Raw genomic sequence first — 16,113 nt, forward strand, 5'->3', positions numbered from 1 at the left:
TGCACACTGTTTACAGGAAACATCACACTTGCATGCCGAGGCCTGTAAGTCAGCAGCCCATGGTGTGTAGGACTTTTTATGGTGCTTAACACTTAGGCCTAGCTTCAATGATGTAAGTTTGGTGACCGTAATGGTTGGTCAGCAATCCACAAACACCATAAAAAATCAAACCAGTGGGATCCAACAGTGGGAATAGTTTTGCACTACTTTGCACAGTTTTCATCTAGAAGATGGAAGAGCATATTCTGATGTTCAAGGAACTGTAAATGACTTGCCTTATGATGAAGAACAAAATGACATAAAGAGACCTCCCAACTCTCAGTTATGTCATCAAAACAAGCAAATGGTGGACTGGTTGGTGAGAAAACTGCACCCATTGACTGTTGTTAATTTTGCAGCAGCTAAAACAGCAATCTGAGCTGTTGCTGGCAGAATTTCCATAATTTTTCTTTCTCTTTCTGCATTTGTTTTTGTTTATGGAAGTCCCACTGATTTTCTTGCTGTTGTCCTTTTTTCCCCATCTCCCTGCCCCACAACCTTCTGCCAGTTCGCCTGTTGGTATTCTAGTCCCTCCATACTCTGCTAGACAGTGTTTGCCTCCCCCCTCCTGTACACTAGTATCCCTTCCCCTTCAAGGCCACCTCCAGATTGTTACTTGCATCCCAGATGAAAGCTGCATTCTGGCCGAGCTGCTGCAGTTGGCAGTCATGTGTGCATGATGTGAGCTTGCTTTTGTGTTATGAATAGTGTGTGTTTCTCTTTTGCTGATGAAGGTTGCAGCCAAAAGCTATAGTAACTATCTTTTAATTGTGCCAGTCTGCAACTAAATGTGTCTTCTATATGGTAAGTAGCATTCCTTAATGATCGTTCATCAAAACAAGCAACTAATAAAAAGTAGAACACAGCAACTTGAAATTGTGCTCAAACTGATCTGTGTTGTAATGTGTGTTACGGAGCAGGCGTTTAAAGATGTAGAAATCCAACATTCAGTATTATCACTCTAGGAAATGGTGGTTTCTTACTAAACATGGTTTAAATGAAGGCAAATGCTTTGAAATATCAGGTATTTAATTAACAGGGATTCAATCAATAAAAAATTAATCATTTTGTGTATTTATGGATTACCCGGTGGTAGCGTAGTATTTTATATATATAGAAGTTCTAGATAAAATCCAAGCAGAAATATTAACATAATTATATGTGGAGACAAAAACACAAATATCACAGATGAAACAAATAGTATTCTCATAGAATTCTTCACCATTTTTGGTTTTAATGGATATATTACTATGAAAATCCTGAGTGTACTTTTATTTCTATTCCTCACAATAGTTTTGAGATTTGCAAAGTTGGCTATGGTAGTCTGATAAAAAGAGTACTAAAACTGTAAAGTTCAATTGGTATAATCATAATCAATGTTTGAATCATAAAATTTTTAATGAATACCTGAAACAGTTCATACTCAGATATATGAGATGCGAGACGTGTAAGGGACTGCCTCCCAGAGCCTCCAACACCAACTAACAGACCGTGGCTGCGAGGCTGTTTTAAAATACGACACAAACGAGAAAGATGTTCTATTGCAAACCTGCAAAAGAATTTTGTTTACTAAACATTATTGAAAATGTTCTTTACCGAGCGATTTCCATATTGTAGGTGCATTTAAATAATTACCTGAAGAGAACAAGATTCATAGGCTTCTTTGACATGTTGTTGAATTCTGCAAGATATCCTTCACATACAGAGCGCAAGTGATCTAAATCTAAAACCTCAAGGTAATTTCTTGAGTCTGCTTTAGGATTTGCAAAATCACAGTAAATAAGATTTCTTAATTCACTTTCACCAACCTGTCAGTATAAAGTAAGAGGCCAAAAAACATTAGCCAAGGTTAAGTCTTAAAAGTCTGAAGCCTAAATCAACATGATGACAAAATGGAACATCCAGTTACCCTTTTTTGTCCTTTTGGCAGCAGGTGCTTAAACATTTTATCAAGGTCTTCATTCAGATGTTCAGCTACAACATCATGTAAGGTATCAAAAATCCAGTCTCTGTCAGCATCATCCACCAATCTGTCATAGTAAACCCTGAGCACTTCATGGACCCACAATCGCTTCATTGAAAGCAGATCTTCTGTTGCTTCAGGCACAGATAAAAGGACACCCTAGATAAACACACATACAATGCATATTAATGTAAGAGAGGGTTAATGCACCAGGATACACTTTGGGGACAAGAATTAAATTTAAGAATCTATGCATGAAATAATTAAACATTTTTCTTAAATGACATTTTTACAGTGTTAAATTTGCAATAAAATTTTTTATTGTGAGTATATGTCAATCACAATTATTATCTTAGCTGCCGAGTTCCATTCTGAGATTATCAGACAGACACACAGAGAATCTATTCTGTTCGCTCCTAACTAGTGTTGGTCACAATTCTAAAGAGGCCAATAATATTTAAAAATAAATAATGAAAGTTACTGACAAAATATTTCTCACTTTAGGCAAAAGAAATGGATAATGGCACAAAGAATTCACACTATCTTTTTCTGGCATTTTAAATATACCATACCTTTTCTGTATGATGTAAGCTCATAAGATAAAAATTAGTCACCTGGCATGTTAGAGCAAATGGTTACTTCAGGAACTTCTACAAATTATACAAACATCAAAGTAACAGTGCTTGTGTCATTCATTGTTTGTAACCCAGGATGTAAGACTGGTGTGGTAAGAGTAGCAAAATGGATGACTACATTAAAGCACAATAAAGCTTATGAGGAAAGTGATGGGTATTGAATTTCAGCATTCCTGTGACACTCTTACATGGACCAAACAAACACGTGTCCCTTTGGGCATCCTTTTGTTCACTTTGTTAAATAGTGCCTGTTAGTAAATTTTATTATATAAATCTAGAAAATTTCCTTTGTCCCACCTGCAAATGGATCAGGAAGAAGGGGAAATGATGACTGCACTCTGTGACACACTGACTTTGCAGAATTTTTTTGAGCTGAGATGTACGTGTAGATGTGGAAGGATCTTAGTTCAGTTACTTCCACATTCCATGGATCATAATCGCAGTCTCTCACTATGATGAGTCAGTTTTATAATTATACTACATATGGTATCTTCGAGATTATTTACTCTCTCTGTCTCATACTCCCAAACACACACACACACACACACACACACACACAACGTTTTAAACATTAATAAATATCTCTTTGGAGTAGAATGCGCTGTCAAGTACATATGATTTCAGTTAATTTATTATCAGTTAACGTATGAATATCACTGGGTAACTGAACTGACTCAAAAATTTTATGGCTAATTGCCTCACTCATTACTGTGCCACGCTAGGCTGGGTAAAGGATAATGTAGGTCTTTTATCATATTCATTAATATTAATGTGGCTTTTGAATTATGATTTAATGTTGACAATTTCATAATGCAGTAAATTCACTGGGAAGATGTTGTCAGTATGCCCACCAATTTAAGCAGCTGTCTACAAGAGATTATAGTGTAGACAGACATGTTACCCATAGTACAAGCTTCAGTGCAATAAACATTTTCTTCCTCAATTAAATGTTGTCCCAGAAGATGATGGCTATGATATTACAGTATTACAGTAAAAAAGTATGTCAACTTTTGACATTTTCATCTTCAAAGTTCGATTTTATCTGTAACACACACATTGCAGAGCTAACAAGACACTTCAGAAAATCTGTAATACATAACTTACAATATACTTCCTTATTGATATAAACATTACAGAATTTAGAATATTCTTTTTCAATTAGTGTTTTACATCCACAAATTATTTGTAATGTTGTTGTTAGGCCTTGTGGAGTATAGAATCGCATGTTCTGCAGTTTATTAAGGTTTAGAGAAAGTCCATTTGCAGAGAACCGGTTATTATTTTTTAGTAAAATTTTATTTACATTTTCAAGAGTTAAGGTTGCTTCATTAGCCTTTTGTAATAATACTTGAATTGTCACTTGCATTGTCAGCAGAAAAAACTATTTTTGCTTCTTGGATATATGATGGCATAACATTTATATATAACAACAACAGCAAAGTAAATACCAATCCTTGTGGAACACTGGTAGTAATTATTCACCATTCTTAAGGAACTGCTTGGTTTTGTACACTCAGTGGATTTCTTAATACAACACACTGCATCCTTTCAGATGACGAAAACCATTGCTGGAATTATTACTAATATCATGATATTTTAACTTCTCTATGAAAATATCATGAACTTCACAATCAAACTGAAAGTATTCACACCGGATGGTCACCTATGTAATGAGCTACATATTGTGCTCTATGCCTAGCAATCTTGTTGTTTATTAGGTTTCTGCTGCACAAGACAATTGTCAATAAATGTTACTGCATGCTTTTTTTCTTATATCTGACATTATATATAGACAGGATGTTCAAATACTACTTAGGTTGCAGTCTTAACAACATTTTGTTTCTTTTGGCTTAGTGCTTCACCTCTACTTAGTTATATTCCTTTTCTATTTCAGCTTTTACCTGCTTTAAAAAGTATATAACCTACACTAGATAACATTTTTTATTGAAACTGTCTCTTTCAACTTGTTGTTTTACCTCTGTGAAGTAATGTGTGCTCTTGATGTTCTGGAAAATATTTTAGCATCTTCCTGCTACAAAAATTTTATAATTGAATACCAGTTATCATGTAAGTGAAATTGCAGTTGACAGTGCCATGAATACACAAGCAACCTCTAGTGGGACTAAATGTCAATATGTTCCCTAGTAACTTTCACTGTGTGTTAGCTCAGTAGTGATCTTGATCAGTGATGTAATCTGTTTCTTGTAACATGTGACAGATGCACTTGGTGAAACATACTGAAGTACTTGTTTTAACTTTGACGTGCCAAAGCATTTTACATCAGCTAAGATATTGAGTACATTTACATCTGTAAACTTGTATTAACCATTACTGAAGTAAGTGTAAATAATAATTCAATCTATGTATTTGTGATGCTATACACTTCTGTGCACTGTTCACAGATCAGATGGTGGTAACTCTTTTTCTTAAAAATCAGTAATTGTAAACAAAGCTTTTACAAATGTGATCTAAGCCGGAAGTTGCCTTCCTTCAAATTGAAATAACTGTGAATTTTGATAAGATTCATTTGGTACTGTTGTAGCAGTGCTACCATGATGCTGGGGCTACACTAGATGACGTGATGACTGGGTGCCACCAGCTGCAGCCATGGATTAATGACTGGGCCATGTTAGCCACCCCTCTTACTAAAGTCTGCCCTGGGTGACTTGGTGTCACAGTTCAGAGGACCTGCAATCTGTACCAACTCCTACCAGAGCCCTGCCAGGAGGCATAAGGTCATGGATTGTGCATGGTAGTTATCTTGCCCACGGGGAAGATGGGCACCAGAAGACAGGCGCACCAAGGATGAGGAGCACACCACTGACAGGGCCTTGGCCTACTGACAGGTCACCAGCTCACTGCCCCGGTCTGATGTCAACATTGAAGGGCATCAACACAAGTACCATCCCACTGGGGCAGAGGCCAGTTGCCACTGACCATCATCAGCCTGCCATATCAGAGTGGAGTAGATCTGCCTCTCACTGATGATGGATAAATGTTATTTCTAAAAGGTCTAATGAAGCAACAGAGGATTTTTCAGTTGGAATTAGCGAAAATAATGTGCCTATGTATGAATTAAAACAGAGTAATGAGTTGAACAAGGTGCTGTTACAGGAAGCCAAGCTAGGAGCACTCGGTGCATTCCTTAGGGGTTTGGCATTGGAAATCTAAGAGAGTGCACACTGGTGCACCTATGGATCTCCATGCACAAGTGAGACTGGCAATGGCATTTGCAGTACATGATGTTGCAACAGGAGTGAGAGATGCTGAAGTGTGTTTATGGCTAAGGTAAAATGTTTTAACTATAGGTGTACAGGGCATGTACCAAAGCAGTACTGCCAACACAGCAGGAGTGCTATGAACTATCAGCATTATTATGGGAATAACAACAGGGGTTCACAGGATGGTAATAAGTTCACATTAAACTCATAGGTGAAACCTTGGAACTGACAGAAGGCATTCCCATTAAAAATGAATACAGGAAATAAAAATACACTCTGGTAGAATGTGTCATAGTGGGCATAGTAGGTGGAAGAACGTATAAGTGTGTTGGACGCAGGGTCCCATATGCTAGTGGCTTGGGTGATTCTTTCATAGGTAGGAGGCAATGGGACCCACCATGTTATAGTTTGCATGGGGCAGGGGATAACGATGTATGGCCATTGGAGTTGGCAATGGTAAATTTTCAATTGGAGGCAACTAAGTTTAGAAGCAGTCTCTCATGTAAGCAAGGGCTACAGCACAATACTTGTGTTAGACTTTCTGCATCACCATCATGTCATAATTGACCTTTGACAGTATGAAGTGAAACTTAGTGGGAAGACATTCCAGTGAGGGGAAGATGTTTTCAATGTTGACATGTTGTGAGGAGCATCTGCAGTAGGAGGTGATCCAATTAAGCCACAAGCAATGACATGAAGCTTTAATTCCATGACTGTGTGTCAAATGACATTATGAAGACACTGTGGGTGAGTGTGGAGCCTGACTTACTAGCTGGTATGATGTGTATAATGGAAACACTAGAGAGTAGTGATTTATCGGGTGTAGCACATTGCTCAGTGAGACGAAGTGTTGTACATGTACAGGAAAAGGACAGAAGCAAGATAATATGCATCAATGTGGATAATTTTGGCATCTAGAAGGTTAAGCGGTTAACATAAACACTAGTGGCAACACATTAAAGGTTCAAGAAGAGGAAGATTGCTGCACAGAAGGTGTGATCTATGAACAGGCACAAGACTCTCTAAGACCACAATGCATGACAAGTTTTGATTCACTCTGGTAGATGCCTTAGGATGGTTTAACTAAACTCCAGCAGGGAATCATTTTGCGCTGACTATAACAATCAATTTCTCTCATTACACTGATATGGTGCTGATGCTGGACAAGCAGGCTGCCACAGTTGGTGAACAGATGGGTGTTGAAGTTTGTGTGACCAGAGACAGTCTTCATGTCGGACATGATGAAGGAGAGATGTTGGTTGTTGAGAGTAAAAACTTAAGAACTAGCCCACTTCATCCCCAACCAAATAGAAGGATGGAGTGGGTTCACTGAACGATGAGTAGGATACTTATTGATTACATCAACTACCACCACAGGGCCTGAGATGTGTATTTAACTTTTGTGGGGAGCTGAATTTGAAAGTGCACACCAGCTCATGTTTGTCACTATCTCAGGTGGTGTACTGTAAAAAGATACTGTCACCATTTGACATGATTAAGCATAAAGGGAGTGGGAACAGAGATTCTGTACGGGAGTTCACAAGTTTGGAAGAGGGTCCAGAAAGTGAGCACCAAGACACTGGAGGTGCAAGAGGAGGCAGTGAAGTCCACAGGAAACTTGCCTCAGTACTAGATGAGCCAAATGTGGTGAATGGTGAATTTGTGAATGTGAGGACAGGTTCGTGGCCTCATCTACTGATTCTATGAGCGCATAAGTAGTAGAAACTGAGCAGGCTAATGGTGAGAGTGGTTTGTCAATTATCAGACCAGAAGCTTCAACACTATGTGTGTTATGGAGTCCCTCTGGGGCTAGAAAGAATTTCTGACAATGGTCCTCATTCAAGATGTGGAGAAAGTCTTGTTTGTGACTACTGAAGGTGGTCTTTTGAAAGCTATAGCTCACACCAACATCAACCTATCACCAGATCTCACAAATGAAAAACAGAAGAAGCTACTTGCCATTCTTCAAGAGTTCTCTGAATGCTTCAGTCCACAGGTGAAGAGAAAATTAGACAAATCGATGGTGAAGCACCAGATTAGCACTGGGGACCATCAACCAATAAGCCATAGAGCATACTGTGTTCCAGAAATGGAACATCGAATAATTCGTGACGAGGTAGAGAAAATGATGAAGAATGACATCATTCAGCCTTCGCAGAGCCCATGGTCATCACCAGTGGTGCTTGTCATGAAGAAGGATGGCAGTTAGCACTTTTGTGTTGATTATAGGAAGCTTAATAAGATAACTAAAAAGGGCATTTACCCTCTTCCACGAATTGACAATACATGAGATTGTCTGAAGGGGGCAAAGTTTTTCTCAACCATGGCATGTACTCGGGATAGATGAGGCTGATCATGAGAAAACTGCATTCATCACCCCTGGGAGCCTGTATGAGTTTAAGGTCATGCCATTTGGTTTGTGTAATGCACCAGAAACTTTTGAATGGATGATGGATAATCTTCTAAGGCACCTGAAGTGAACGATGCATCTTTGCTATTTAGATGACATTATAGTGTTCTCAGAGACATTTCATGAACATATAAAAAGAGTGAGGGCTGTTCTTAAGTGTCTCCAACAAGGCAGACTGAAACTTAATCCAAGAATGTGTCTCTTTGGAGCAAAAGAAATCAAAATACTTGGACACTTTGTGTCAAATGAAGGTGTACGGCCAGACACAGAAAAGGTGAAATCTATAACAGAATTTCCTATTCCTAAAAGTATTAGTGATGTGAGAAGCTTCCTCGGATGATATTCTTCTTGTTGTCGTTGTTGTGGTCTTCAGTCCTGAGACTGGTTTGATGCAGCTCTCCATGCTACTCTATCCTGTGCAAGCTTCTTCATCTCCCAGTACCTACTGCACCCTACATCCTTCTGAATATTATTACCATCATTTTATCAAAGACATTTGTATCAAAGCCAGGCCACTCCAAGGGTTGTTAAGAGCTGATGCTAAAATTATCTGGGGTGGTGCTCAACAAGATTCTTTTGATGAGCTGCAAAAAGCGCTGATGACTGACCCTGTACTAGGTCTGTATGATGAGAGAGTACCTACAGAACTACACACAGATGCCAGCGGGTATGAGATCTGTGCTGTTCTGGTGCAAATTTCGGATGGAAAAGAGAAGGTTATAGCCTATGCTGCTAGGACACTAACACAAGCCGAGAGAAACTACTCAACTACAGAAAGAGAATGTCTTGCTGTGATCTGGGCCATGTGAAAATTTCGATAGTATCTCTACGGAAGGCCATTCACAATTGTTACAGACCATCATTCACTTTATTTGTCAACCGGTCTTAAGGATCCAAAAGGACGACTTGTCAGGTGGGCGCTATGCCTTCAAGACATACATTACCATAGTGTACAAAAGTGGAAGAAAACACCAAGAAGCCGACTGTCTCTCAAGAAACCCTGTGCAAGACTATCAAGACTTTGATGAAGATACTGACTCTCTCACTGAACTCCAGGGTCTCTCTGCTGAGCAGAAGGAGGATGCCAAGATATCTCAAATTATGCTTGCCTTAAATTGGTCAGAGGATGTGAAAGGACAATTTCAGGTAGTTAATGGATTACTTTGCAAGAAAAACTTTGATCCGTTTGGAAAGAGGTGACTACCAATGATTTCTAAACACATGCGCTTAGATGGTCTATAGAAATTCCATGACACACCTGGGGCCAGTCATTAAGGATTTATTAAGGCATACGATAGAATCTGCAAGAGATTTTTCTGGCCAGGTTTATTTAGGAGTGTCCTCCACTATGTGCTGCACTGTCGAGAGTACCAGAGGAGAAAGGCAGTTCCTCAGAAACCACCTGGCAAATTGATACCAACTTCACCAGCCAAAACACACTTTCCAGCATGTTGGGATTGACCTCCTTGGGCGATTTCCAACATCTGCTAGTGGCAATAGATGGATTATTGTTTGCACTCATTATCTGACATGCTATGCCATTACAAAAGCCGTGAAAAAAGCCGAAGCATCCACGGCAGCCCAATTCATTGTGGAAGACATTCTATTAAAACACAGTGCACCAAGGTTGTTAATTACAGATCGTGGTAAAGATTTTCAATTAAATCTTGTGACAGAGATAAACCATTGGTGCAACATTACTCATCACCTGATGACCGTCTACCATCTGCAAACTAATGGGCTTAATGAATGCCTTAATAAGACCTTGGCCAAGATGCAATCAATGTTCATCAATTTTGAGCAGAGAAACTGGGGTGAGGTGCTACCTTTCATGAGGTAGTTAGCTCGACTCCGCATGCTGCAGACTCAAGAAAAAAATCGCCGAAGGTATGATGTGACTCACTGCCCTGTTGTCTACCAGCCTGGTGACCTCGTCTGGATCTTCACTCCTGTTCAGAAGGTTGGTCTCTTTGAGAAGCTCCTCAGGCTCTACTTTGGACCTTATAAGGTATATGGGTAGATCACATAACTAATGAGGAGGTATCGAATAGAATTAGGGAGAAGAGGAATTTGTGGCACACCTTGACTAGAAGAAGAGATTGGTTGGTAGGACATGTTCTGAGGCATCAAGGGATCAGCAGTTTAGTATTGGAGGGCAGCGTGGAGGGTAAAAATCGTAGAGGGAGACCTAGAGATGAATACACTACGCAGATTCAGAAGGATGTGGGTTGCAGTAGGTACTGGGAGATGAAGAAGCTTGCACAGGATAGAGTAGCATGGAGAGCTGCATCAAACCAGTCTCTAGACTGAAGATCACAACAACAACAACAACAAGGTTGTAATACTGTTGTCTGATGTTACTTATGAAGTAGAAGATTTTGACCCAGACACAAAATGACGATAGATCAGAGATATGGTCCACGTCCTTCAAATGACGTCCTGTAAGGATCTTGCAACCCAGGGTAAATTCGAAGCTCCAGCATCAGCCAACAAGCAGAAAGGTGATGAAGAGTATAGCAGAAAAAGAAGTTCTAAGAAGATCACCGCCAGAGTGAGAATCAGTCATCAGGAGCAGGAGTTTGCAGGACCGATGACTCGTTCTCGGACTATGAGGATGTAGCACGGAGATGCTGTTCTCTTAAGTAGGGAGCAATGTCGCAGAAGAAGCTGAGTAGCACTGTGATTTAGTGGTTATGATACTAAACATTTGCATGGAGTGTCGTGAATTCAGAACTCACCTGGACTGTACAGTTTTAATTTCTGTATTTGGTTTGAATACATTCTAGAAGTATCCACAAACATCAAGAATCATTGTACTGGAATGTTCTGTAGCTGCATATATACTGTATGTGCTCTGGCCAGAGGCAGTTCATTCTGCACTATTGTATGTGCAAGTGCTGAATAAACCTTCATTAAGTGAAGTTAGCGTTCATCATTCATCTAATTGCACCTTCTTCTATGTGACAATATTTGTGTTTGACTTCTGCACCCGCCATTTTCTAACTGTATTTGGAACAGCTGATTGCATAAGTGCCAAACTGTTCAAACTATTTGGACGATATTGTCATAGCAGGTCATTCACCTGAAGAACATATTGCAAATTTTCATGCTTTGTTTTGCATGTTATCTGATGCAGGACTAAAGAGTAGACTGGACAAATGAGATTTTTTTTAAACCTGAGTGACAGTATCTTTGTCATGTCATAAACAGTCAAGGTGTACATATCCTTCAGTCACATTTGTTAGCCTTATGAGATTTGCCAGTTCCTTGCAAGTAACAGAATTGTAGTCAGTCTTAAGGAAAATGAACTATTATATTTGGTTCATACCAAACACTGCTCAAATGCAGCTCCACTGCATCACTTGCATCAAAAGAATGTCCCCTTTGTTCGGACAGATGAGTGTCAAGTAGCTTTTTAAAAACTTAAAGGTGCATTGCTCAATGATCAATGCTTAGTTCGCTTTGATCCTGACAAACCAGTTGTATTCCTCTTATGAAGTCAGTGCAATGCTTTCACACAGAATTGGTGATAAAGACAGGCCTACTGCTTTCACATCAAAAGTGTTAGCAAAAGTTCAGTGTAACTATTCAGAAATTGAGACAGAGGCTTTGGATAATGTATATGGAGTCATCAAATTCCACCACTATTTGTATGGCAGAAAATTCTACTTAGTAATGGATCACAAGCCTTTGTAGTCTTTGTTTCCTCCAATGAAACCAGCTCCTGTACGAACTGTCCAAAAATTGCAAAGATGGGCTTTGTTGTTGCCTCAATACCAGTATGAGATTGAGTATTGTCCGATAGCTCAACATGGTAAAGTGGAACCACTTTCACTGATTGGTCCTCATACAGACTTTGACTCTTTTGCTGCATCTTGTTGTCACATCGAAGCTCAGGATTCTGAATTTCTTCAGTCTTTTCCACTGAATTATAAGAAAATTGCACAGGCCATGGAAGCTGATCCAGATTTGAACATTCCCACATCTTGGCCTCACTCATTGAATAGTGTAAAGAACTCTGTCCTGCACTGATACTTTGAACATCAACATAGCCTCACTCTCCAGAAAGATGTAGTTCTTGTTGAAAATGATGTAGACAGTCACTTGTGTTGATCTCTAAAGCTTTGCAAAAGCTGACACGTTCCACATCATTACGAAGTGTCGTATTCATGATCTATGGAACAAGTATTAATCTAATCTAATCTAATCTAATCGAAGTGTTGCAGTTAATTCACCAGGGACACTGGGGGATTGTTAATATGAAACAGTTGACACATCGACACTGTACTTGACAGGATATGGACACCCATATAGAACAGATGATGTCACAGTGTCACGAATGTGTGGAAAATCAGTCCGCTACACCAAAAAAAATTCTCTGTTTGGCCTAAGTCACAATCGCCATGGCAATGTGTGGACATAGACTTTGCAAGACCTTTTTTGGAACACTCAATGGTTGATTGTGGTTGATTCGTGTAGTAAGCTTCCTTTTGCTGAGCCAATGAACTCAACAAAGTCACTAGCACAATTCAGGTGTTGTCCCCTATTTTTTGCCTTGAAGGTTTACCTGGAGTAATAGTGTCAGAGAACAGGTTGCAGTTCACGTCAAATGAATTTTCAAACATTCTGTGAACACAATGGTATACAGCATCTAACTAGTGCACCGCTCCATCCACAGTCAAACTGCAAAGTAGAATGTTTTGTCAGAACCTTTAAGTGGCAGATCACCAACCTTCACCCCGCAGTCACAGTGATCAAGCATTACAAGTGTTTCTCACCTCATATTGTTCACACCCACAAGATGGGCTATCACCTGTGGAATTGGTTCATGGCTGCCACCATTGGACATTGCTCCACCTTCTCCACCCTCCTCAGCATCCGGCACTGAAGGAAGGCCCCAAGTATCGCTTCTCATTGCATAATATTTCCTTTTACAGGTTTTTTAGCAGCCAGCAAACAGTGGGCACAAGGTGAGATTGTTCATGACTTTGCACTTGCATGCACCTTATTTCAGGTCCATATGCTTGCAGCGCCGACATCAAACTGAACTTCGCCTCTCTCATGCACACAATGATCTTGCTGTGTCTTTTCCTCCAGATTCACAGGTCCAGAGGACAGCGTGGCCACAACAGCTGCCAGAAGGTGTCCTTACCACACCGTGGGACAACCTCATGGAGACAGAGACTTCGCCTACTCTGGCTCCTCTCATCCTACTGATGGAGCTGGAACTGCCCATACCATAGCATTTGCCACCTTCTTAATCTGGTTCCTGGCATCAGGAGGTGGACACATACCCTTCTGATTGTTTTCCAGGGACATTTCTGCCAGAGAGCAGGCCAGATGGTGGGGTACAACCGGAAACTTGACATCCCCTGCAGCCAAAGCTTGCAGTCACGCAAGGCATCCACCCTCCTGCTTCCCCCACAATGGTCACACTGCCTACATGACGACAGTCCACTGCTTTGGGGGTAAGGTATGTTCTGGCATATCAACAAGTGCTAGCATGGAGATGAAGAACACAAGAGGAGAGAAGGCTGTGAGATGACGACAGCCAAAAAGCTTTCTGGCTACGACTGCACCACGACAGCAGCGGCTTTTACAAGAAAGGAATACAAATGCTGCTCCTGCCAGCCACGGCCGCACAGTACTAGATGCCGCCTAGCAGAGAGTGCTATGATAGCAGTTATTGGTGTTTCATCGTCATTGCTTGTATGGGCGTTGCATGCCACCCATCACTTGCAACACCGTTGTAAATACAAAGTTAAGTATTCTTGATCTTATTTATTGTACTAAAAACTATTAATGTGATTTGCTTGAATTGTTGTTTATCTACCCGAGAGTGCAGCATCCTTTAGGCACCCTATAAGTGATGAGTGTGCAGGACCCCACAGTATCACCCATAAGAAACATGTGGTACAGCAATGGGCACTCACATAGTACCGTCCTATGCAAACCTATTCATTGGCCATCTACATAATTCAATACCTTCTCTTGCAGACAGTATGGGTAATGTAACAGATGATGATAAAAAGAAGGCCGAAATTCTAAACCTAGCTTTCAAAAACTCGTTTATGGTAGAGGACTGTGGCACCATTCCCCTTTTCAATTATCAAACAAACACAAGGATGGATGACATACTGTTTAGTGTATCTAGGATTGTAAAACAGTTAAGATCCTTAGACATCAGGAAGGCATCTGGCCCAGCCGGTATCCCTGTGAGATTATATGTTGACTATGCTACAAATATTGCACCATTCTTATCCATCATCTATCAGAGATCATTGGAACAGCAGAAAGCTCCACGGGACCGGAAGAAGGCCCAGGTCATAACAATCTATAAAAAGGGTAGAAAATCAGATGCAAATAATTACCGTCCAATTTCACTGACATCGATTTGTTGTACAATCAAGGAACATATTTTGTGTTCAGACCTAATGACGTTTCTAGACTCTGAGAAGCTCATCTGCAGAAACCAGCACGAATTTAGGAAACAGCAGTCATGCGAGGCAGAGCTGGCCCTTTTTGTGCATGATATACAACAAGCTTTGAATACCGGTTCCAGGCTGATGCCACATTTCTCTACTTTCAAAAGACATTCCACTCAGTTCTGCATTGCCGCTTGCTCCAAAAAGTGCACGCTTATGGTCTATCTGATGACATACGCAATTGAATAGAAAGTTTTCTAACAGACAGAGAGCATTTACATATGTCTGCCTGTGTCTGTACATGTGGGGATGCTTTCCCGATGAAGCAACCTTGAGTTGCAAAAGCTTAATTTGTGTGTGTGTGTGTGTGTGTGTGTGTGTGTGTGTGTGTGTGTGTGTGTGTGTGTGTGTGTGTGTGTTTGTGTGTTTGTGTGTTTTTTGTCTCTATCAACATACCAGTGCTTTTGTTGGTTAAGTTACAGCATCTTTGTTTTTAGATATATTTTCCCAACATGGAATGTTTCCCTCTATTTTTTTCATCTCCCGAGGGAAGCTGGCCTACAACTGTTGTAACTGGTCCTCAATATTGTAGATACTGGCAGTGAGATGGAGTTAATATTTCAGCTGGTCCCACAAATGTTCTATCATGGCAGATCTGGGGATCTTGCTGGCCACTGGAGTACCTCAATGTCATGCAGAAAGTTCATAGAGACAGGTGATATGTGAAAGTGAGCATTGTCCTGATGAAAAATAGTATCACAGTAATACAACCTCTCCCCAGCTTGCCACAGTGCTTGCAGATAATTGTCATCCAGGGTACTGGTTAACTTTGATTCATCACTAAGCACAATATGATGCCATTCACCAGCAGTCCATACCTCCCTGCTACAACATCATTCCAAACACACCCATTTGTGTTGAGCTAATGGCAGCCTATGCATGGAGTGTTCATTCCTTAGTCTGGCTGCTGCTAGTCTCCAAACAAAGATATGTGGGATGACACAGAACGTTGCAGAGAGTCTGTTACCTGTCCTCAAAAGGCAGACACATATGTGGAGGGGTGCTTGGTGCACAGTACAGAGATCACCCCTTGTGGCGGTAAGACATGGTTGACTGGAACCTTGACAATGAGTTTTACTGCCCTCATATAACCATGCAGCCCAACATCAGACCACTATAACATCAGAATGCCTCCCAAATCTGGATATTGCATAATTCAACCATCTGAACGACTGGAGATCCACCCTCACACGCTGTCAGGTGCTGAAAACGATGTGTCAAACAAGTATGTGGCAACTCCTTGTTCTCCACAGTGATCACTCAACATCCAATTCTGCTCACACCCCTCATATACCATATCAGGCCTGATAGTAACATTGAACATGAATAATGCTGATGCACCCTGTTGGCCATTTTACCA

General features: G+C 40.4%; 1 protein-coding gene across 1 annotated transcript in view; it reads right to left on the reverse strand.

Annotated features, from left to right (window-relative positions):
- The window catches only part of LOC126336485 (dynein axonemal heavy chain 7), a 978,012-nt gene that overhangs the window by 430,767 nt on the left and 531,132 nt on the right, over positions 1-16,113 (reverse strand). Inside the window, exons 34-36 of the mRNA XM_050000228.1 lie at positions 1,949-2,161; positions 1,675-1,847; positions 1,447-1,588 (exon numbers count right to left, since the gene is read on the reverse strand). Of these exons, the coding sequence (XP_049856185.1) occupies positions 1,447-1,588; positions 1,675-1,847; positions 1,949-2,161 (528 nt within the window). The remainder of the gene's footprint in view (positions 1-1,446; positions 1,589-1,674; positions 1,848-1,948; positions 2,162-16,113) is intronic.

Source organism: Schistocerca gregaria, chromosome 2, assembly GCF_023897955.1.
Source record: "Schistocerca gregaria isolate iqSchGreg1 chromosome 2, iqSchGreg1.2, whole genome shotgun sequence".
Classification (NCBI taxonomy): domain Eukaryota; kingdom Metazoa; phylum Arthropoda; class Insecta; order Orthoptera; family Acrididae; genus Schistocerca; species Schistocerca gregaria.